The 26,356-nt window shown below is 33.6% G+C and overlaps 1 protein-coding gene across 1 annotated transcript; it reads left to right on the plus strand.

Moving 5' to 3' along the window:
- The first annotated feature begins 217 nt into the window (after positions 1-217).
- Positions 218-26,321, plus strand: LOC124456628. Its single transcript, XM_047007024.1, has 2 exons — positions 218-307; positions 25,356-26,321. Exons 1-2 carry the CDS (start codon positions 218-220, stop codon positions 26,319-26,321), a joined length of 1,056 nt encoding a protein of 351 aa, XP_046862980.1.
- Positions 26,322-26,356: the final 35 nt, after the last annotated feature.

Below are 26,356 nucleotides of genomic sequence, written 5' to 3' on the forward strand. Positions count from 1 at the left end.
TCTTTGAAGTAATCATGCCTGCTCCTGGACTAAGAAAATGACTTTTGTGCAAGAATTGAATTTTAAGTATTTCAGAATTAACGAAATAGTAAAGCAAAAATTTAATAGTTCTTAAAAGAACTGTTTTATGTAAACAACACTAACCCAATAGTTCTAAAAGAATTAACCGACACGATGCATTTCGCCAGACTACTCCTCAGGTGTTAACGTCTGCTAAATGAAATTTTTAAAACCAAACGATAGTAATAATGCCAAGAAAGAGTGTACGTCATCTTCAAAAGGAGAGAAATGCTGTTCATTCTTTCAGGTACGCGTCACGGAGGCTGTTTTAATAGTTAACTAATCCCGTCCTCAGCCGACAAAAGAATTATGTTTTCAATTTATCCCTGTTTTGAGGATTGAAAATGAGACGGTTTTGCATTGGAGAGTGCTCTTATGCCCGTTTCAAACAACGCATTTTACATGCGCCTAATGCATTAAAGACAAAAGAAAATGAGATGAACTTCCTCATTCTCTTTTGTCTTAATTGCATACGGCACATGTAAAGTTTGACGTTTGAAACGGGTCTGAGGCTTTTCTTTGTTTGATTAGTGCTCGAGCGATTAAGGAGTAAGTTACAGTCACAGTATAGAAACAAACAGTAGTCTTACTCCATTGTGCAACTTAGTTCTGTATATTTAATTAGTTTACTGGCTGCGGCTAGCCATCTTAGTGCTCCTACTGGTAAAAAAAAGCAATTGACTGGCTGGCTTAGGCCTGTTTCAAACGTTGCATTTTTTGGAGGATTTAAAATGCGACGTTTGAAACGGACCTTACTAAATGTGAGATAAAACAGTTCAATCAGAAAGCACGAACGATTATGCTGTTAAAATACTTCACTAAATATCAAATAACCTTATTGCTTTTACTTCTACTTAATTTAAGTTATTATTACAGTAAATAAAAGCTGTTTGGAACCGCATGCGAGGCATATATCAACGTACAAATAAAATAAGGGGTCTTATGAAATTCCCTCGTGAAAACCATGTTGTTTTTATGTGGGTTTTTTGATAACGAAATGTTTGTGGAAGAATTTGATGAAAGAGCGTTGTTCATATAAAGCACGTCTGCAACCGCAAAATAAACATGATTCAATGAGAAACATGAAATGTGCCAACACAAACAAAAAATATTCTTCATACCCCACATCTTGGAATCATTATTTAGCCCTGTATTTGTATTCTTACAAGATGCAATATTTTGTTTTTAAACCATTTCACAATGTTATTTGCGTGCAGATACGTCAAACGATGCAACTCGACTGTAAAAATGTGAAATATAAATTCATGCATGCATTTGTCATGAAAAAGATGGCATTTTTACTTTGTCATTAAAAAATATAATTAGCTCACTATCGCTATAGGTAATTTCTAAATGAACAAGTTTCAGTTCGTTAAAATTGAATGTAAAGAAAATACAACATTTTCCTCTCAATATTTCTCTCTTCATAGTTCAAGAGAACACTAGTTAATTGTCGAATATTCCACGTGGATGTAAAGTTGAAATATAATCTATAGACAATTCTCATTATTTCTTGGAAACATTGTGTTAATCAAGATCTAGTGGGCAAGTAGATTGCTTGAAAATTTGTATTTTGTGACTCATCATACTTTAGTCAGTTTCAGTTTCAACTTGTATCATTCGAAGCAGATATTTTTTAAGTGCCTTTTTTGGCTCTGTAGATAAATTCATAAAAGGATATTTGTTTAAAGGCATTAAAGGTATGTTGTTTCAACATCTAAACTAGCAAAAAAAGAGAAATGCGAGTGATTGAATATCAAACGTCTGTCATCTGAATTAGCTTAAATTTCTATTTTTGTTCAACATTTTCAAAAGTGCAGGACTTGTCTATCAAATATTACACATATCAAGCAATTCAGAACTGAATTATATTCTAAGTACTTTATAATGTTCGAAATACATAAAGGAGCCCCTATATTAAAAATCTCTGCTTTTTGATACTAAAAACAACTTAGATTGGCCTTATTTTTCGGCAGCATTTCCATAAAAACAACATTTTTTTATCCAATATTCCATAGATCAGAGGATTTAACGCGTGTGAGCCAAGAAGACGGAGAACATAAACAACGTAAAGATTAGTGGATGAATTTGATGAAACAGTTTTGTTTATATAGAGCACGTCTACAACCAAAAAACAAGCGTGACCCACTGTGAAGCAGAGAACTGTGCTGACACAAACAAAAAATGTCTTACTATGCCGAGTATATCTTTGAAGACTTGAAATGGTGGAGGATTGTAGATGAGAATGTGTCGGATTGGAGAGTGTTCGTAGTGCTTTTCTTTGTTTAATCAATGCTTGAGCGATTATGGAGTAAGTCACAGTCATGATGATTATTGGCAAAATGTAGAAACAGGAATAAAACGCAAACAATTCGTAAAATAAATAACGAGCTTTGAGGATCTACAATGCACTCTTGAAATGTCATTCCAACTGTCGTAACTAAACCAATGATGTACGCTAAACCACAAATGATTTTTATCTTTTGTCGACTGAAGGAAGGTTTCAATGGATGAACTATCGCACGATAACGTAGAACTGAAATGATTAACATCATAGATACTCCACCTATTTGAAAAAAGTATCTATGCCACTTATGTATGAGCAGTTTAACAAAATTGGATTGCTTTTTAAATAGTGTTCAAAGATCTCAAAGAGAAATATACTCAATAGTACAAATGCGTCACATATCGCGAGATGTAAGACAAGAAAGTAGTAGTTCTTCTTTAACAGAATCTTTTGCTTTAAAATTGAAGCGATCACAAGAGTATTTCCAGCAATGCCAAAAGCACATATTGCCACAACGAACACTACAATATCTTTCATTATTAATGATTTGTCTGGCCAACTTTGGAGTTCATTACTTTCCTCTATTTCACTGTTCAAATGTGATGATGAACTGTGTTTTCCGTAAATATTGCACCTTATCATTCACAGCTGTGTTTAATGAGGGCGTTTTTAATACGAAACGAGTCCAAAACTAATCAAGCTTGCGTTGTTTTATTGGATGTATAATATTATCTCTTAGACAAACTTTATTGGACTAAATTGGTTGACCATTTCAAGATTTAATGAATCGCCGATAACATATTGATCGCATTTTTTGCGAAGTCAAACGATTGTTGATGTCATCATGCCAGCTGTTGACAGACTGAGATATAACTTTTTGCAGGAACTGAAGTTCAAATATTTTAGAATAATAAAGTCCATTTGGAGTCCGTTGTACGACATGCATGCATGGACACTATTGAAATATTTATGCATGTACAACTGAGAAAATGATTATTAAACATAAATTTTAATAAATCAAATGACAAATGCAATTGAACACAGTAATGTTAATATTAATTTCAAACGTTTGTGGAGAACGATATTATCGAACTTGAAAATATTTTTAAATGACATGGTAACGATATGATCTTATAGAAATTTCATCAGTTATATGGCCAGTTATCTTCTGGATGAACATGTTTTTAATTTTGAATTTGTTAATATTTCTGCCTTATTTGAATTTCCAAAAGAAAATCAGTTGTTTGCTGGGTATCACACGACATTATTGACACATGATTAAAAATTAAAACATCTTACATTAGATGCCTGTAACAATAACTACGATTACAACGTTTTTTGTATATAAAAAATATTTACACAGATCTCGGCTTGCATGTGTTTTTCTCTGAGTGTTAATGGTTTTCAACCTGTTCCTGTTCAACAATTTTAATACAGTTTTAGCTATTTAAATACATGAAAGTTTCGGGCAAATAAAAAACTCGAAAACAAAATGGAATGATAATTACTAGAATTTTATCAATTTTTTTAACAGCTATTTCAGTAGTAATACCGTGCGGTATTTCTCTATCCAGCATTTTAGAGATCAGAAGATTCAACAAATGTGACCTCAAAAACAGACAGAAAAGTCAGTGTACATATTTGTAGAAGCCTTCAAAGAAGGAAGAATATATGACTGAATCATTGTGTACTTATTTGTATAAGCATTAAATAAAGGAAGAATTTATGACTGAATCATTACAGAAAGAGCATTATCTCAATTTTCAGCGCATTTAAACAGCAAACTAATAAATATGACCCGTTTTTAAGTAGAGAACTGTGCTTACGCAGATGAAAAATGTTTAACTATTTTGAGTATGTGTGATGGAGGACTTAAGATGAAGTTATGTTGGTTTGCAGAATGTCTTCAGTGCTTTTTTTTGTTTTACCAATGCTCGGGCGATTATGGAGTAAGTCTCAATCGTGAATATTATTGAGAAAACGTAAGAGCAAACATGAAAAATTATCAACAATCTACTCTTTAACTGTCATTCCAACTGTCGTTAAAAGCTATTAAAGTACGTGATTGAATAATGTTTTCTTTGAACCAACACCCCGTTTTTGCCTGCAATGCGTATTGCGTACCTACTGAGTGACGGAAGTTTTATTTCACTAACTTGGAATCAATATGTTCCTGTTCTGGAAATAACATGCATTAATTGCTAAAGTCATATTGTGAAGAAGAAGAGCAACTAATGGCACTCTTGTAAATGGCATTTAAATGATCCTGTGGTATTCAACTTGATTTCTTTTATATTTTTTTATTTATTTATTTTTTTTATATCTATTTTGATTATTTCTTTTGATTGTATGTCACGTGGTCAAAATTACAACACACTTACTAAAAAACAAATATAAACAAATATAGAAATTCGACCTATTGTTTATTGTTCAATAAAATCTTTTTGGTCATTACTAATTGACCAATTTTGAACACGGTAGTGATGACAAAATTGCATATTGGTTACAACCTTTAAAATTTTTGTTTGAACCATCTTAACTGATATCGAGGCGATAATCATCTCGTTTAGACGAGTATGACTCGTCTCTACTCCCTGTGGGCTTGGTAGCTCAACAAAAAGAGCGACGGATTAGTATCCCGAAGGTGCGAGTACAAATGTCGTCCAAGTCCCATGTTTTTCATATGCACATAAAAACCGTGTTAGGATTTATATTACGTTTAATTTGTTGTTTCCAAGTGACCAGAGTATTTCTAAGTGCTATGGTTGTCAGGGGCGGATCTAGAGTATGTCAAATCCGTCGCGCGACTGATGTTTGAAATTCAAAAATTACCTATTCATATTAATTAAAAAATCATTAATTATTCTTACTTTATTATCGCATTTACTTCGTGATAAAAATCCAACTTTATTTATTATTGAAAACTAATGACTAATGCAATGAATATCTCGTTGGTAACCAGATCAGTTGAATTTTAATTGACCTGGAATAACCTACTGATAAGCTTGGTGGATTGACTGGTTCGACTGATAAAGGAGCCTATGAACGCCCAAAACGCTTATTTCATTGGTCAATAGCCAGATCAGTGGGCAATCTGGAATAATCTCGATCAATAAGCGGGGTGGCCGGACCTATAAGGGAGTCCACTTGCTATCGGGTAATTGGTTCGTTTAAATTTTTGTCTTACTTTGATTGGTTTGACCGATGTCGACTGATAGCCAACTGAACTAACATAGTCAAGCTCACTGTCTGAATTGAATGTTTGATCATTTCATAGTAATTTTCTAAAGCAAGATAGAAACTAAAGTACAATCAGATGGAATTTATGGAAATCTTTTACAAATTCATATATTGACATGAATGCTGCTTTCCAAACTGGGAATTTTTTCAAGAGGGCGAAAAATTTATGGATGAATTGTAAATGCTTGGCAAAGACGATCTCGCGAGCGACATTTAAGTTATTGATGTTCAAAAGCAAGCCAACATTGTTTTGAGTTTTATCAGCAGAAATTTACATCCAAAATCGTAAGTAAAGGACAACTAAAGTGTATGCATGAATGTAATATATCAAAGTCAATTTATGCGAGTGTGTGATGCGATTTATGTTAATATCGCGTATGGTAAGAACATTGATGCTTCTAAAATTGTTGTTGCCGAAGGACGTTTAGCTATGATTTCTTTAGTGCTTGGGGAATCGTGACCGTTATATGGCAGCAAAATCCAACATTCCTGCAAATATATTTCAATGGACAAAAAATCTGTAGCCATAAGACGCTATACTATTATTTACTTTATCATAAACAAATGTTTAGGGCTTTTCAGTTTATGATCATTGATCATTCAATCATTAGACAGCTTTACTACATATTGTTTATGATTTGAGAAAACTAACATTGATTACATGAGAAGCTGTTTACTATAACCTGTGATTTTGAGTCTTCTGATCCATGAAACTTTTTATTTTGACAATTTCACTGGAATGGTATTAAACCTTAGTATTTCACATACATGAAATGTTGTCCCATGTCACATATTGTCCCCTTTTCTAACTGAACACCTCATGTACAGATGTAAAAGTGTGTTAATCTACGGCTCATACCAGATTGTTTGCCATAAATTCCAAAGGGCTATTGATGTATGAAAAGCATTTTCTATAAAGTAAAAATGTCTTTCTATGTATGCAGATAAACCTTGAAATTTGGCAAAACAGCAAAGTATTTTTCATGATCACTAGGTAATTTTTCTGATGATCATTATAATTTCTAAACTAAATTATTTCAGATTTACATTTAAACGAGCTTTGATCATGTGAAAAGATATTTCTCATAACCAGTAAGCATGACACATGAACAATTTTAACATTCATGTAATTATATAATTAAAGACATGTTGGTTACATTCTGTTTGTATTTGCAAATACTATGCTACTAGTGATTGCTATATAGCACACCTTGCAGAAGATAATAGTAAAATGAAATGCCTAATAAACATTTATGGCATTAAGCTGTCCTTAACTGCAAGTTTTCACTCTTATAATTTTTGCTTAATCTTTGGCAGAAAAAAATTTTGAGTTTTTTCTCAAAAGGTGAATTTGCTGGCACTGATGTGGAGATGGGTAAAGGGTTACAATAAACTTGCATGGTTTGAAGTCTGAGCTTTTCTATATCTATGAAATGTCACTTGTAGTACCAAATTTCTAACTTAACTCATTACATAGAGGTTTGAATGGGGGTCTCTAGGGGGGTCTATGCCTGACAACTTGGTAGAAATTTTTAAAGACTATATCTGTTTTTGAATAGCATTATTGTAAAATAAATTTTACGTTCCTAGACATGCTAATGATCCATATATTTGGCATGATAATGAGCCTAAACATTTGGCAAAACATTCAAGTATTGTTCACTTCAATTTTTTTGAAAAAAACGTAAGCAAAATGTGTTGTTTTTAAGCAAAAACGATGCCCACAAAATATATTTTGTAATGCTCTAAAACGCTGAAATGGCATTTTTAATGCTCTGAAATTCAAAATTTCTCAGGGGAGAATGAATCAGACCCCCCCCAGTTGCGGAGCGCCTCCGACGTTTTATGACTGATGTTTGAAAAATCCTAGATCAGCCCCTGTACATAACCAAAAATCAACTAAACTTAATGCTTTTCATAAAATTAAATTTTAAAATATTTTTAAAGTTAATTAAAAGTAAACGCACGTAACGTCTCATCACAGCTGCAAATGTGAATAGGCACGTTCCCTAAGACAAAGCGCATTCAAAAGTATCCAAGTTTACCATATCTTATTTGACGAAAACCCATATTGAACAGTAAATTTTGACTATTTTAGGCAAAATCATTACATTAAATTCCATAAAATATCAATAACCTCAATGATCAAATGCTTGTCAATATTTAAGGTCATGGAAACAAGCTGACTGAAACGAAAAAATGACGTTTTACGAGAATTTCAAGCTTTTTCATTTTTTCTGTATTTCACTTTCCAAATGCCATGAGAAACGGTTCATTAGTTTTAAGTTGTTCAAAAAATTGTTTTAAATTATAGCAGTAGAAGTTTACGCATCTGCTCTTTCTTATTCGTTCTAACTTATTGTTTCAAACACTCCAAATACACTCGCTCATGTTTCACTTTCCTAGATACCGCCAACACTCAATTTTCTCTAAAACTTAATGAAGCCTTACACATACGCAAAAAAAGATCTTAACAAACAAATTAAACATTTTAACACCATTTTCTAGTTATAAGTATTCTAACCTGTCTCTATCACTCATAATATATTAATCCTAACATGGTCTTTTTAATATGCACATGAAAACATGGGACTTGGACGAGATTTGAGCTCGCACCTTCGGGATACTAGTCCGCCGCTCTACCTGTTGAGCTACCAAGCCCACAGGGAGTGGAGACGAGTCAAATCTCTCTTAAACTGCGTATGGACGAGAGATTCTCGCCACTATAACAGTTTACTGGATAGCACCGTGTTTCGACTTTATTCCAAAGCCATCATCAAAGTATATTTATAATATATTAATTCTAACACGGTTTTTTTTTAATTTGCACATGAAAAAATGTGACTTGGACGAGATTTGAACTCGCACCTTCGGTATACTAGTCCGCCGCTCTACCTGTTGAGCTACCAAGCCCACAGGGAGTGGAGACGAGTCAAATCTCTTTTAAACTGCGTATGGACGAGAGATTCTCGCCACTATAACAGTTTACTGGATAGCACCGTGTTTCGACTTTATTCCAAAGCCATCATCAAAGTATATTTATAATATATTAATTCTAACACGGTTTTTTTTAATATGCACATGAAAAACATGTGACTTGGACGAGATTTGAACTCGCACCTTCAGGATACTAGTCCGCCGCTCTACCTGTTGAGCTACCAAGTCCACAGGGAGTGGAGACGAGTCAAATCTCTTTTAAACTGCGTATGGACGAGAGATTCTCGCCACTATAACAGTTTACTGGATAGCACCGTGTTTCGACTTTATTCCAAAGCTATCATCAAAGTATATTTATAATATATTAATATTAAAAAGGTTATTTTTAATATGCACATGAAAAACATGTGACTTGGACGAGATTTACTGGATGGCACCGTGTTTCGACTTTATTCCATCATCACGGTATATACATAATATATTAATCCTATATATTAAGGATTAATATAATATGTTTATACTCTGATGATGGCTTTGGAATAAAGTCTATCACACTCATATCTACCTTTTTTCTACCTTTACGTCAACGTTTATGTTTATCTTTTTTGCGGCATTATTGTTAACTTCTGTTATATTTTATACAAGATATTTCAAACAGTGGTCATTTTATAGGAGACAAGCATTGTTTCCAAATGTGGAAAAGGACACCAATTTATTTTAATTTGCTTTTCTCTGAATGCCAAGCCATTTTAGGTTCTATTCATTAATAACTTACTTATATATTTCTATCTATATATTTCTCTCTAGAATCTTTAAAAGAACATGCATCAACATTTTTCCAACATTCCACAGAAGAAAAGATTGAAAAATAGTATCATAATGAAGAAAACTTTTATTATTTACTAGAAAAATAATGACGAGTGTCATTACTTATTTGGGTTCTAGTGTGCACGTATATATTGCTTAAGCTATTTTGCAGCTAACTTTAAGTTATTTTGGTTAGTTTTGGTGTTGTGTTATGGAAAGCAATTAAATTTTTAAAGTACGTTTCAGGAGTCTTCCTTCTTCTTAATTCTATATTTCAATTTGTGAAAGGCTTAATTCTTGTTTCAAGACATTAATTTTTGAAATATCTCCACTATTAGATTAGAACAGGAAGTATGCAAGTAATTAAAATCGTTTTGCTATCTGCATTTGCTAAAATCTTCTTGTACAACACTTCCAAAAGTACAGCACTTTTCTGTCAAATATTCCATAGATTAATGGATTGAGAGCGTGCGACCCCAGAAATCTAAGACAATTACCAACAAATACATGTGTCCAGTTAGTTTCTCCACTATAGTACTTCCGAAACAAAGCTGTCATAAAATAAATTTGACCAACTGAAAAACAAAGAACCGTTAGTGCACAAACAAAAAATGTTTTCAAACTTCGAATATATCTTCGAAGACTTGAGCTGGTGGTGTATTGTACATGAGAATGTGTCGGATTGGAGATTGTTCGTAGTGCTTTTCTTTGTTTCATCAATGCTCGAGCGATTATGGAGTAAGTCACAGTCATGAAGCTTATTGGGAAGATGGAGAAACATGAATATTGCATAAACTCTTTGTAAAGGAAATAACGATCTTGAGTAGATACATGGTAATTTAGACATAATGTTCCAACTGCCGCAACCAAACCAAAGATGTACACTAAGCCACAAGCAGTTTTTATCTTTCTTCGACTGAAGGAAAGTTTTAATGGATGAACTATCGCACGATATCGTAGAACTGAAATTATTAACATCATAGATACTCCACTTATTAGAAAAAATAGACTTATGCCTCCGTCCAAACAGAACAACCAAAATGAGTTAATTTTTAAATTGGTACGCAAGATTTTATAAGACAAGTTTATCAATACAAATGCGTCACATATCGCGAGATGCATAACGAGAAAGTAGTAGTTCTTTTTTAACAGAATCTTTTGTTTTATTATTGTAACGATCACAAGAGTATTTCCAAAAATACCAAATATGCATATTACAATTCTCAACATAAAGAAAATTCCCATAACAATATATGATGGATATGATTGACTTACTATATGTTTTGGAATGGTCTGTATATTTCTGTATTTCACTTTGCAAATATCCAAAAGAATTTGGTTTTTTCGTTGATCAGTAAGTGAAATACTCAACAAATGTGTTATATAACTTGGTCAGCCTTCTTTAATGGCTATACTGACCAATCAGAATTCATGAAAGTTTATAATGTGTAATTATATAACCAAACATCAACAAAACTTAATGCTTTTTATAAAATTTAATTTTAAAATATTTTTAAAGTTAATTAAAAGTAAACGCACGTAACGTCTCATCACAGCTGCAAATGTGAATAGGCACGTTCCCTAAGACAAAGCGCATTCAAAAGTATCCAAGTTTACCATATCTTATTTGACGAAAACCCATATTGAACAGTAAATTTTGACTATTTTAGGCAAAATCATTACATTAAATTCCATAAAATATCAATAACCTCAATGATCAAATGCTTGTCAATATTTAAGGTCATGGAAACAAGCATAAACTGACGGAAACGAAAATGACGTTTTACGAGAATTTCAAGCTTTTTCATTTTTTCTGTATTTCACTTTCCAAATGCCATGAGAAACGGTTCATTAGTTTTTAAGTTGTTCAAAAAAATTGTTTTAAATTATAGCAGTAGAAGTTTACGCATCTGCTCTTTCTTATTCGTTCTAACTTATTGTTTCAAACACTCCAAATACACTCGCTCATGTTTCACTTTCCTAGATACCGCCAACACTCAATTTTCTCTAAAACTTAATGAAGCCTTACACATACGCAAAAAAAAACCGATCTTAACAAACAAATTAAACATTTTAACACCATTTTCTAGTTATAAGTATTCTAACCTGTCTCTATCACACTCATAATATATTAATCCTAACATGGTCTTTTTTAATATGCACATGAAAAACATGGGACTTGGACGAGATTTGAGCTCGCACCTTCGGGATACTAGTCCGCCGCTCTACCTGTTGAGCTACCAAGCCCACAGGGAGTGGAGACGAGTCAAATCTCTCTTAAACTGCGTATGGACGAGAGATTCTCGCCACTATAACAGTTTACTGGATAGCACCGTGTTTCGACTTTATTCCAAAGCCATCATCAAAGTATATTTATAATATATTAATTCTAACACGGTTTTTTTTTAATTTGCACATGAAAAAATGTGACTTGGACGAGATTTGAACTCGCACCTTCGGTATACTAGTCCGCCGCTCTACCTGTTGAGCTACCAAGCCCACAGGTGGAGACGAGTCAAATCTCTTTAAACTGCGTATGGACGAGAGATTCTCGCCACTATAACAGTTTACTGGATAGCACCGTGTTTCGACTTTATTCCAAAGCCATCATCAAAGTATATTTATAATATATTAATTCTAACACGGTTTTTTTTAATATGCACATGAAAAACATGTGACTTGGACGAGATTTGAACTCGCACCTTCAGGATACTAGTCCGCCGCTCTACCTGTTGAGCTACCAAGTCCACAGGGAGTGGAGACGAGTCAAATCTCTTTTAAACTGCGTATGGACGAGAGATTCTCGCCACTATAACAGTTTACTGGATAGCACCGTGTTTCGACTTTATTCCAAAGCTATCATCAAAGTATATTTATAATATATTAATATTAAAAAGGTTATTTTTAATATGCACATGAAAAACATGTGACTTGGACGAGATTTACTGGATGGCACCGTGTTTCGACTTTATTCCAAAGCCATCATCACGGTATATACATAATATATTAATCCTATATATTAAGGATTAATATAATATGTTTATACTCTGATGATGGCTTTGGAATAAAGTCTATCACACTCATATCTACCTTTTTTCTACCTTTACTTCAACGTTTATGTTTATCTTTTTTGCGACATTATTGTTAACTTCTTTTATATTTTATACAAGATATTTCAAATAGTGGTCATTTTATAGGAGACAAGCATTGTTTCCAAATGTGGGAAAGGACACCAATTTATTTTAATTTGCTTTTTTCTGAATGCGAAGCCATTTTAGGTTCTATTCATTAATAACTTACTTATATCTTTCTATCTTTATATTTCTCTCTAGAATCTTTAAAAGAACATGCATCAACACTTTTCCAACATTCCACAGAAGAAAAGATTGAAAAATAGTATCATAATGAAGAAAACTTTTATTATTTACTAGAAAAATAATGACGAGTGTCATTACTTATTTGGGTTCTAGTGTGCACGTATATATTGCTTAAGCTATTTTGCAGCTAACTTTAAGTTATTTTGGTTAGTTTTGGTGTTGTGTTATGGAAAGCAATTAAATTTTTAAGTACGTTTCAGGAGTCTTCCTTCTTCTTAATTCTATATTTCAATTTGTGAAAGGCTTAATTCTTGTTTCAAGACATTAATTTTTGAAATATCTCCACTATTAGATTAGAACAGGAAGTATGCAAGTAATTAAAATCGTTTTGCTATCTGCATTTGCTAAAATCTTCTTGTACAACACTTCCAAAGTACAGCACTTTTCTGTCAAATATTCCATAGATTAATGGATTGAGAGCGTGCGACCCCAGAAATCTAAGACAATTACCAACAAATACATGTGTCCAGTTAGTTTCTCCACTATAGTACTTCCGAAACAAAGCTGTCATAAAATAAATTTGACCAACTGAAAAACAAAGAACCGTTAGTGCACAAACAAAAAATGTTTTCAAACTTCGAATATATCTTCGAAGACTTGAGCTGGTGGTGTATTGTACATGAGAATGTGTCGGATTGGAGATTGTTCGTAGTGCTTTTCTTTGTTTCATCAATGCTCGAGCGATTATGGAGTAAGTCACAGTCATGAAGCTTATTGGGAAGATGGAGAAACATGAATATTGCATAAACTCTTTGTAAAGGAAATAACGATCTTGAGTAGATACATGGTAATTTAGACATAATGTTCCAACTGCCGCAACCAAACCAAAGATGTACACTAAGCCACAAGCAGTTTTTATCTTTCTTCGACTGAAGGAAAGTTTTAATGGATGAACTATCGCACGATATCGTAGAACTGAAATTATTAACATCATAGATACTCCACTTATTAGAAAAAATAGACTTATGCCTCCGTCCAAACAGAACAACCAAAATGAGTTAATTTTTAAATTGGTACGCAAGATTTTATAAGACAAGTTTATCAATACAAATGCGTCACATATCGCGAGATGCATAACGAGAAAGTAGTAGTTCTTTTTTAACAGAATCTTTTGTTTTATTATTGTAACGATCACAAGAGTATTTCCAAAAATACCAAATATGCATATTACAATTCTCAACATAAAGAAAATTCCCATAACAATATATGATGGATATGATTGACTTACTATATGTTTTGGAATGGTCTGTATATTTCTGTATTTCACTTTGCAAATATCCAAAAGAATTTGGTTTTTTCGTTGATCAGTAAGTGAAATACTCAACAAATGTGTTATATAACTTGGTCAGCCTTCTTTAATGGCTATACTGACCAATCAGAATTCATGAAAGTTTATAATGTGTAATTATATAACCAAACATCAACAAAACTTAATGCTTTTATAAAATTTAATTTTAAAATATTTTTAAAGTTAATTAAAAGTAAACGCACGTAACGTCTCATCACAGCTGCAAATGTGAATAGGCACGTTCCCTAAGACAAAGCGCATTCAAAAGTATCCAAGTTTACCATATCTTATTTGACGAAAACCCATATTGAACAGTAAATTTTGACTATTTTAGGCAAAATCATTACATTAAATTCCATAAAATATCAATAACCTCAATGATCAAATGCTTGTCAATATTTAAGGTCATGGAAACAAGCATAAACTGACGGAAACGAAAAATGACGTTTTTACGAGAATTTCAAGCTTTTTCATTTTTTCTGTATTTCACTTTCCAAATGCCATGAGAAACGGTTCATTAGTTTTTAAGTTGTTCAAAAAAATTGTTTTAAATTATAGCAGTAGAAGTTTACGCATCTGCTCTTTCTTATTCGTTCTAACTTATTGTTTCAAACACTCCAAATACACTCGCTCATGTTTCACTTTCCTAGATACCGCCAACACTCAATTTTCTCTAAAACTTAATGAAGCCTTACACATACGCAAAAAAAAACCGATCTTAACAAACAAATTAAACATTTTAACACCATTTTCTAGTTATAAGTATTCTAACCTGTCTCTATCACACTCATAATATATTAATCCTAACATGGTCTTTTTTAATATGCACATGAAAAACATGGGACTTGGACGAGATTTACTGGATAGCACCGTGTTTCGACTTTATTCCAAAGCCATCATCACGGTATATACATAATATATTAATCCTATATATTAAAGGATTAATATAATATGTATATACTCTGATGATGGCTTTGAAATGAAGTCGAAACACGGTGCCATCCAGTAAACTGTTATAGTGGCGAGAATCCCTCGTCCATACGCAGTTTAAAATAGATTTGACTCGTCTCCACTCCCTGTGGGCTTGGTAGCTCAACAGGTAGAGCGGCGAACTAATATCCCGAAGGTGAGAGTTTAAATCTCGTCCAAGTCACATGTTTTTCATGTGCATATTAAAAAAAACCGTGTTAGGATTAATATATTAAGTATATACTCTGATGATGGCTTTGGAATAAAGTCGAAACACGGTGCCATTCAGTAAACTGTTATAGTGGCAGAGAATGTCTCGTACATACGCAGTTTAAAAGAGATTTGACTCGTCTCCAATCCCTGTCGGCTTGGTAACTCAACAGGTAGAGCGGCGGGCTAGTGTCATTTTACCGATTTACGCTATTTTTCTCACTTAATTGAGAAAAATAGCTTAAATTTTTAACAACTCCTTTTGATTAAATGTTTCCTGATAGGAAAGGTCGTGAAAACAAATACACTACTAGAAAGTTTTTGCAGGAATTGAATGCATTATACATTTTATCTTTTCCCAATGTAAGTTTGACGACATATCAGGGAAAACGTTTGTCAAATATTTTGCATAATACTTTCATACACAATATTTTTCTCCATTAGTTGAGACCAATGCCGATATTATTACAATAAAATTATTAAAGTGAATGGTTTGAACCCGGGAGTATCGTTACATGTTTGTAAATGTAGATCGTCCAGGTTGGTATAGAACTGAAAAGGACTATTTTTGTTGTTGTTGACTTACGTTTCGACAACCTTAGTGGTAGTCATCTTCAGAGTTAAACGAGCTACTAAGAAACAAGACAAAACTAATCACATTGCCGAACATCACCGAATAACAAAGCACAACATTGACAGGGATTCGACAAAATGCATTACTTACAGAACTGACTATAAACAACGGCTTACATTAGAAAGTTGATGTACCAACTTGGAACAAACCTCCCTGAACAGATCACAGCAATTACCGGCACCTTACAAACGACTTACTCACAATACAAACAAACGATCAACTAAAAACATTACACTTCACACTAATTCACAATGACAATACACAATTGACACCCACACATTTCCTGTGCGCACAATACAATGACGTAAGATCCAGATAACAAGTACAGGTAACCTGACGTTTACTCCTCATTTGACTCTGAAAATGACTACCGCTAAGGTTGTCGAAATGTCAGTCAACAACATCAAAAACAGTCCTTCTCAGGACTATACCAACCCAGACAATCTACATTTACAAACATGTAATAAAATTATTATTCCTAACAAGTAATTTTGTCAAAAAATGTTCTTTGTTTTACGCAATTGTTTTTCCGAGTAAATCTATGGCCTCAATTTTTTTCCTTTCTATCCTGCAACTTAGGCATGCACTGCAGATTGCAAGTTGTGACTTAGCACGTTGAAACTAACTTGCAACTTAGATTGTAACTTATTGTTGACTGTCACTTAGGTTGCTATTTACGTTGCAATTAGACTGCTAATTATTGTTGATTGCCAATTAGATTACTACTGGTTTAGAATAAAACGCACAATTGAAGACAAAATGAAGAATTATGGATAAAACACCCATGCCTAAGAAAGTACTGACGAAAAGTTTCATGCACGTTTTCCCTTGATGTTTTCAGAGGCGTAACTAGAGCGTTAATTGGGGGTGCATATCCATATATTCAGTTTTGCCCTGTTGATTTCTTTTAAAAGTAAATTGAGTTTAAAAAGACATCAGTAGGGCACAACTGAATGTATGAATATACACCCCCCCCCAATTAATGTTCTAGTTACGCCTCTGGATGCGTTGTATAATGAACTCCAGGTAGAATTTTTATTGCATTCAATTCTTGCTTGACTCTGACGATGGCAACCGCTAAGGTTCTCGAAACGTCAGTGAGCATTAACAGCAACAGTACCTTTCAGTACTACGAACCAGGACGAACTGCATCCACAACATGTAAAAATTTCCCGTAGCGTATTTGTTTGTAGCTACGACCATTCGTATCAGCAAACATTTAATAAATGGAAGTTATTGACAATTCATGGTATTTTTCTTAGTTTGGTGAAATAATTTTTTCAATAGAACCTAATATGGGTTTTGTCAAATAAAATGGCCAAATTAAATAATTTTTACGAGTTTTACTCTTAAAGTCGTGTTTATTGGCCCAACCGTAATTACGCTACATTGGGGTTTTTCTTATTCACTGAAAAAAGGAATTATTTAACTGCAGATAATTCTTTGATATTCAGTTAAATAATTTCATAGCATAACTTTTCAAAACTTTCTGTATTGGTATCATTTAACCTACATTTAGTAGCCCCGTTTAGTATAAAAGAGTTATATCAATCTTATCGTAATGGATGCTTTTGTATACATTTTGACATCATTGGAAATTCTCTTGTGATCGATTCACTATTGAAACAAAGTATTATGTAAAAGAAAAACTACTAGTTTCTTGTCTAGCATCTTGAGATAAGTGACTTATATACAGTGCTATATACGTATACATTTCTCCGTGAGATCTTGCTATACACTCTAAAAGCACTCCGAGCATTAAAAATTCACTGAAAAATTGAAAAAGGTCATTTTTTCATTGTATTTGAAATGTGACAGAAAGAAAAATCGAGCACTCCCTTCGCCTTTATGTGAAGTAGCATAAATTTATAAAATATATTATTATGGAAGTTGTTCATGTGTTACGTATAGCAATACGTGGTAATATTTGGAATTGTTGAAAATACTTTTGTGATCGCTTCAATATTAAAACAGAAGATTCTGTTAAAAAAGAACTTCTACTTTCTTGTCTTATATCTTGCAATATGTGACGTGCTGGCACTGCTATGTATATTTCTTGAGCAGTTGAAAAGCGTCACAGTTTTGCCAAACTGCGTTGATATTGTAATATATGCACATACGTTGCCCTAAATGTGTTACATATGATTGACAGACAAACACTTAACTATTAATGGATATAAGCTAGCACATGATTGGCAATATGTGTATACTGCGTGCCCAGGCGTATTAAGCAGCTCCATACTAGTCGATGAAAAACGCTCTGGAAAGTTACGCATTTGCATCCATTAACGAGACCTTAACAAAGCTCTGCTCAGAAAACATACCAGCTTTCCACTTAGCAAGAGATTACAAGCCGTTTGACGGATGCCAAATTCTTCAGCAAGCTGGATGCCAACATCGGATTTTGGCAAATGCCCCTCGATGGTGAGAGCTCTTACCTGACGACATTCAATACCCCATTTGGTCGTTATCGCCTTAGAGTAATACCCTTAGGTGTGGTGTTTGCCCAAGAGGTGTTCCAAAAGACTGTACACGAGAAATTTCACGATATACTAAGATGCGAAACAAATATTGATGATATACTTACTTGAGGACGTACAATAGAGGAACATGATGACTTGAATTAAGGATTCGTTAAGAAAGATTTAAGGCTGTCCATAGGATCTACAATTTATGTCATTCCAACTGTGGAAAGCACAAACCAAATGAAGTACGCTAAACCACAAATGATTTTTATCTTTCATCGGCAGAAGGACGGTTTCAATGGATGAACTATTGCACAATAACGTAGAACTGAAATGATCAACATCTTGGACACTGCTTATTTGAAAAAAAATATCTGTGCCTTGTAATGACATTAATAAGGAGACAATTTCAGTCCTCAAGAGTTGCGAGAAAAATACTATTATCAGTACAAATTCGTCACATATTGCAAGATGCAAGACAAGAAAGTAGTAGTTCTTTTTTAACAAAATCTTTTGTTTCAATATTGAAGCGATCACAAGAGTATTTCCAACAATACCAAATACAAATAGTGCGACAATTTAAATTTTTTGAGGTTCCATAAAGATATTACTGATATGTCTGACTTACTGAGTGCCTATTTTCCTTTATTTCACTTTGCATATGCCTTAAGAAAATATACTTAAAGAATGATGCCTATTTTACATATTGTGATATTTGAAATTAGCATCAATTATATATTGTGGGTATGAAATACAGCTGTTGGTCTTTTCCTTACAACAAATTGGCAGTTATAGTAATGAAAATTGAAGAACAGTAGCATTTAAGATGACAATATTAGGACAAATTTGCTTTTTATAGTTATTCCAAATAAGCCTGACGAACAAAAGTTGCTCCTGAGATTTCACTATATTGATGAAAATTTTGTTTTAATGTCTAACTATATGTCAGTGAATTAAGATGTGACTAAACATCTCCTTTGTTAATGAAGGGGGGTGGGTAGGGTAGTATTTGGGGACACGGGACAAACACTTATTGTTTAGATAAAATTTTTGTTTCGCAATTGTGTTTGACAGCTTAGATATTAAATTTTCTTGTTTCGCGTAACAATAAATCATAAAAGAGTTCATGAAAATCGAAGTCATCAAACTAACGCCAATTGTTCACGTTATGTTTATTGCAGTTGGATAATTACCAACGAGACATCTTCTACAGACCAACAACTTCGCTTTCTACCAGCGTAAGGTCGTCTCTAACATGAAAACAGCTAAAATTTGCTAGAATACTGAAATAAAGTCATGAATAAATGACCAAAATGTGCGTCAAATAAGTGAATTGCAAAATTTATATCCCATAGAAGGGAAGAGGGCTACCGAAGTCCGAAGAGGTAAGAAAATGGTTTTTCCCGGCAGTCTATAGAGCATCTGAATATACATATTTTCTTATGAGGTGAAAGTATCAGTTTTTGAGTAAATATTTCCACACCGCATCGCATCATGCACAGCTGTGTTTATTGAGGGCGCGTTCTTAAACGATACGAATCCAAAACTAATCAAGTTTACGCTGTTTTGTTGTATGTGAAACCATAATTTGGTCTCTTAGACAAACTATATTGTACTAAATTGTTCGACCATGTCAAGATATCATGAATTGCCGATGACAAATCATCCAATTTTTTGCCCAGGTAAAACGATCTTTGAAGTAATCATGCCTGCTGCTGGACTAAGAAAATGACTTTTATACAAGAATTGAATTTCAAATATTTTAGAAAAAACGAAATAGTAAAGTAAAAATTTAATAGTTCTTAAAATAACTGTTTTATGTAAACAACACTAACCCAATAGTTCTAAAAGAACTAACCGAAACGATGCATTTCGGCAGACTACTCCTCAGGTGTCAACGTCTGGTAAATGAAATTTTTAAAACCAAACGATATTTATAATGCCAAGAAAGAGTGTACGTCATCTTCAAAAGGCAAGAAATGCCGTTCATTCTTTTAGTTACGCGTCACGGAGGTTGTTTTAATAATTAACTAATCCTGTCCACTGACGACCAAAGAATTATGTTTTCAATTTATCCCTGTTTTGAGGATTGAAAATGAGACGGTTTTGCATTGGAGAATGCTCTTATGCTCGTTTCAAACGTCGCATTTTACATGCGCCGAATGCATTAAAGACGAAAGAAAATGAGATGAACTTCCTCATTCTGTTTTGTTTTAATTACGTTCGGCACATGTAAAGTTCGACGTTTGTAACGGGTCTGAGGCTTCTCTTTGTCTGATTAGTGTTCGAGCAGTAGTCTCACTCCAATGTGCAACTTGGTTCTGTATATTTAATTAGTTTACTGGCTGCGGCTAGCCATCTTAGTGCTCCTACTGGTCAAAAAAAGCAATTGACTGGCTGGCTTAGGGCTGTTTCAAACGTTGCATTTACATGAGCCGAATGCAATTAAAACAAAAGATAATGAGGAATTTTATCTCATTTTCTTTCGTCTTTAATGCTTTCGGCGCATGTAAAATGCGACGTTTGAAACGGACCTTACTAAATGTGAGATAAAACAGGCCAATCAGAAACCACGAACGATTATGCTGTTAAAATACTTCACTAAATATCAAATAACCTTAATGCTTTTAATTCTACTAAATTTAAGCTATTGTTACAGTAAACAAAAGCTTTTTGGAACTGCATGCGAGTCATATATCAACGTGCAAATCACATAAGGGGTCTTATGAAATTCCCTCGTGAAACCCATGTTGTTTTTATGTGGGTTTTTTTGATAACGAAATGTTTGTGGAAGAATTTGATGAAAGAGCGTTGTTCATATAAAGCACGTCTGCAACCGCAAAATAAACATGATTCATTGAGAAACAGGAAATGTGCCAAACAAACAAAAAATATTCTTCATACCCCATATCTTGGAGTCATGTGTCAAATTGTTTAGCTCTGTATTTGTATTCTTACAACATGCAATATTTTGTTTTTAAACGATTCACAATTTTATTTGCGTGCAGATACGTCAAACGTTGCAACTCAACTGTAAAAATGTGAAATAAAAATTAATGCATGCATTTCTCATGAAAAAGATGGCATTTTCACTTTGTCATTAAAAAATATAACTAGCTCACTATCGTTATAGGTAATTTCTAAATGAACAAATCTCAGTTTGTCAAAATTGAATATAAAGAAAATACAACATTTTCCTCACAATATTTCTCTCTTGATAGTATTAGAGAGCACTAGTTGATTGTCGAATATTCCATGTGGATGTAAAGTTGAAATATAATCTATAGACAAATCTTATTATTTCTTAGAAACATTGTGCTATTCAAGATCTAGATTGCAAGTAAATTGCTTGAAAATTTGTATTTCGTGACTCATCATATTTTAGTCAGCTTCAGTTTCAACTTGTATCCTCCGAAGCATATATTTTTAATTGTCTTTTTTGGTTCTATAATTAAACTCATAAAAGGACATTTGTTTAAAGGCATTAAAGGTATGTTGTTTCAACATCTAAACTACTAGAAAAAAAATGTGAGTGATTGAATATCAAACTTCTGTCATCTGAATTAGCTTAAATTTCTATTTTTGTTCAACACTTTCAAAAGTGCAGGACTTGCCTATTAAATATTACACATATTAATAGACTGATAGCGGGCGGCCACAGAATTCTAACACAATAAGCAAGTGATGGATTTACCGTGCTTGTTTTTGAAAAGTAAAACCGATGCAACCAAGCGATAGTATAGAGAACATACAGTAGGGCCACTCTATTGGATTTTTTCGTGCCACGCATATCTTATTACCATATTGGCAGCCAGTAAATTGCATTGTGTGACCAATAGCATAGACGAAATGGCAAACGGAAGCCAGTAGACTAATTAAATATACTGCAGCCAGTTGCATAGCGAAGTGGCACTACTGTATATTTCTATACTGTGACCAAGCTGTCATATAATAAATATCTATTTGTACTTTGTCATTTTGTACACGGTAGTTTAGATAATGAATTTTCTTGTGTTGTGTAATAATCCATCATAAAAGAGTTGACGAAAATTTAAGCCATCAAACTAACGTTTATTGTTGACGACATTTCATGGCAATTTCATAATTGCCAACGAGACCCCTTCTGCCGACCAACACTCCACTCACTAACTCTCTCGGCAGTGCAAAATCATACTTCTTGTATGCAATGTTTAAAAACCGTATAAGTGAAGAAGGCTGCCAAAGATGTGAGGAAATCATTGTTTGCAGCGGTTGAAGACGATCTAAATATTCATATTCACATAGTGCTCTTAATCTCTTACATCCCTGATCCTGTTCTCATATTTATCCTCCTAAGTCCTCTTGTTATCCTATACATTTTTTTAATAGTTTTTCAAGTCCTTTGCTATTCATTCACAAAATCTTCTTACTACACCGACATTTGTTTTTCATGTCTTCCTGATCATATTTGCTGCATTTATCCATTTATCTGAGAGTTTATTTTGATCACCTAGAGCCTTTCTCAAATCTTTCCTTAAAACAAGACAACCTCTTCATATTGAAATGTTTTAAAATTCAATTTTTGCTTTTGAAAAACTAGCGTACACAAATCATATCAATAATTTTGCATTCCTGAACAGAACGCACAAAAAATTCTCCTTCTTAAACCAAAAAGTAAACATTTTAAAAGGTAAGATATCTACAGCGTTCTAAAATATAGAGAAATGCTACGTGTTGCATCGAAGCAGTAGCTGACAAAACTATTTAACAGTTAAGCCTGATTAATATGATTTTTCAAAGTACCCAAAAACTGAAGTACATTTTAGAAAGAGAATTTCGTATCTAATACTGAGGTTATAAGCCGTTATAGTTTGTACGTTTTCTCCGTTATTGCACTGCGTATATACAGTGGCGGATAACTAATTACGGGGCCTGTAGGCTGCGACAAAGCTGTGGGTCTTAAAGTAATATTTGTTCTTACAAATCAGTTCAGTGTTTTGATGACGTTTGTGTTTCTTGCGTTCCATTGCTTTTGCATTTCCTAGCTTCTGTTTGTAACTCACATAGTGTAAACATTAAGGAACAAATTTAAAATTCAAACTGACTAAGCCCCCTGCACTTTATGAGTTTTGTGCATTAAGCATTAAAACAGTAGATCGTAAAGTTTCCAGCAGCATATATTGTCGAATTTAGAACAAAAACGCAAAAGGTAAAATATGTCTAAATACAGCGAGCGTCTTGAAAAGGCGGGCCTGTAGGCTTTAGCCTACTTAGCCTACTGCATAAGTAAAACGTCACTGAGTGTATGCAGTCAAAATGCTTTTATCTCATTTTAGTATTTATTTGTTCAGTATAAAGCAAAATATGCGATGTTTACAAAGACGCTGAATTGTTTTGTAAAATGCTGTTGTAGATTGTATAAATGTATTTATCTACGACAAATTTGACAGGAAACTGATTACTTTGAAATATTTTGTTCACAGAAAGAACTCTGCAAAATTAATTTTGAGATCATCATGTCAAACACATTTATTTATTTTATTTGTAAAGTAAATAAAGAGATGGAAAACATGCCGACCTGATTTACAATACTCTTATGAAATTTTGTAATGTTGGAAATCAACAAAAATGCATTTCTTAGAATCATTAAAACGCTCACAAAGCAATTCAGAACTGAATCATATTCTAGCTACTTTATAATGTTTGAAATACATAAAGGAGTCCCTATATTAAAAATCTCTACTTTTTGATGCTGAAACAATTTAGATTGGTCTTATTTTTGGGCAGCATTTCCATAAAAACAACATTTTTCTATCCAATATTCCATAGATCAGAGGATTTAACGTGTGTGAGCCAAAAAGACGGAGAACATAAACAACGTAAAGATTAGTGGATGAATTTGATGGAACAATGTTGTTTATATAGAGCTTGTCTACAACCAAAAAACAAGCGTGACCCACTGTGAAGCAGAGAACTGTGCTGACACAAACAATAAATGTCTTACTATGCTCAGTATATCTTTGAAGACTTGAGGTGATGGAGGATTGTAGATGAGAATGTGTCGGATTGGAGAGTGTTCGTAGTGCTTTTCTTTGTTTAATAAAGGTGTGAGCGATTATGGAGTAAGTCACAGTCATGAAGATTATTGGGAAAATGTAGAAACATGAATAAGACGCAAACAATTCGTAAATAAAATGCCATGCTTTAGCCCATGGTCAATTAGTAAATAAAGCAACCACAAAACTGAATCGTAATTCAGAAAGAAAAACCTCTCATTAATATTTACGTTATACGTCGGTTTCAATAAGTTTTTCCATCTACTATTAATCATACTATTAATATACTCTTCAGTTTTAATTCCGCCATGTTAATTAGAGGTCAGATGCAAAAGAATTTTGTCATCATCTATTAATATATTCTTGAGTTTACAATACGTCATGTTGGTACGGTGGCCCGTATGTGCAATTCACAATTTAATTTGTCAATGCACAAACATTGCCTTAAATTCAAAAACAATATATTTGATACAAAAATAATGTGCTGAATGCAAAATGATTTTGTTTGTGATGCAAAACACGAACAATGCAAAACAAATTTGATGGCAATGCAAAACAAATTTGATCGCAATGCAAAAACAAATTTGATCGCAATGCAAAAACAAAGTTACCGCAACCCAGAATTTTGCACTGTACTGTAGGCGGCAATATGTCGAATATTTAATAGAGTGGGACAGTGTATATTAGATTTCTTTCGAAAATATCTGCGTTGGTTTGTAATGTTTTGCTGAATTTCACCAGGAATGTATTGTCCATTTTGCGGTCAAAATATTCAGGTCACATTCCAATATTGCCCATTTTGCGGAAATCACTTACAAGGCTTTCGAAACGCGGAGGAACAAATCCCTAGAGGAGACGATACGTGTGACGAACTAATCGCGCATTATTTCAGAGAAGGCTTTGCATACGAGAAGATTATGCAATTCCTTGGCAAGTTTCACGGCATTAACATCTCCTTACGAACACTTAATACCAAGCTAAGATCTCTTGGTCTTCGTCGAAGGAACTAGGAGTATGATTTAAGTCTAATTCGACAACGAATACAGCACGAGCTTGATGGACCAGGTTCTTCAGCTGGTTATCGCTCTGTGTGGCATACCTTGCAACGGGAAGGTTACCAAGTGCCCAGGAAAACGATCAGGGTTTTTCTTAATGAGTTGGATCCTGATGGCGTGAGGGAAAGGCAGGGCAAAACCCTTAGGCGAAGAACTTACCACAACCCAGGTCCCAATTATGCTTGGCATGTTGATGGCTATGACAAACTTAAGCCATATGGCTCCCCAGTGCATGGATGCATAGATGGATATAGCCGAAAAGTTTTATGGCTTAAAGTATGCAAAACAAATAACAATCCTGCTGTTACAAGTCAACACTTCCTGGATGCTGTTAAGAAGTATGGTGGATGCCCCACATTGTTGAGAACAGACAATGGGACTGAAAATGTCATAATGGCAGCAATGCAAGCTTATTTTAGAACTAGTGGGGATGATGAGATGGCAGGTATCAATGCTCATCGGTATGGTTCCTCTCAGTCAAACCAGCGGATTGAATCTTGGTGGGCATTTCTACGAAAAAATCGCTCGAACTGGTGGATGAATTGTTTTAAAGATATGATTGAGACAGGGCATTTAAATACATCAAGTGATCTAGACAAGGAATGTTTGTGGTATTGCTTTGCCAATTTATTACAAGAAGATCTAACAAGCGTCAAGCGTAATTGGAACTCCCACTACATCCGTAAGTCAAGGTTTGACACAGTTGCTGGAAGACCAGATGAACTTTACTTTCTCCCTGAATGCAATGGTGCACAAAATTATGCAAAGCAAGTGACTGATGCTCAATTTCAAGATATGTCTCAATATTGTCATGAGTACATGGAAGAAAATGTTATTCAAGAATATTATTGCACCATTGGAAATGAACTTGGTATGTCTCAACCAACACATTGGAGAAGAGCATTGAAATGTACCATATCTTACGTGGAATTGCCCAAAGCTGAATTTAATTTTTGAAAAAAAATTTTGAATTTAAATTTTTTTTTTTTTTT

The sequence above is a fragment of the Xenia sp. Carnegie-2017 genome, unplaced genomic scaffold, assembly GCF_021976095.1.
Source record: "Xenia sp. Carnegie-2017 unplaced genomic scaffold, XeniaSp_v1 HiC_scaffold_58, whole genome shotgun sequence".
Taxonomy (NCBI): Eukaryota; Metazoa; Cnidaria; class Anthozoa; order Malacalcyonacea; family Xeniidae; genus Xenia; species Xenia sp. Carnegie-2017.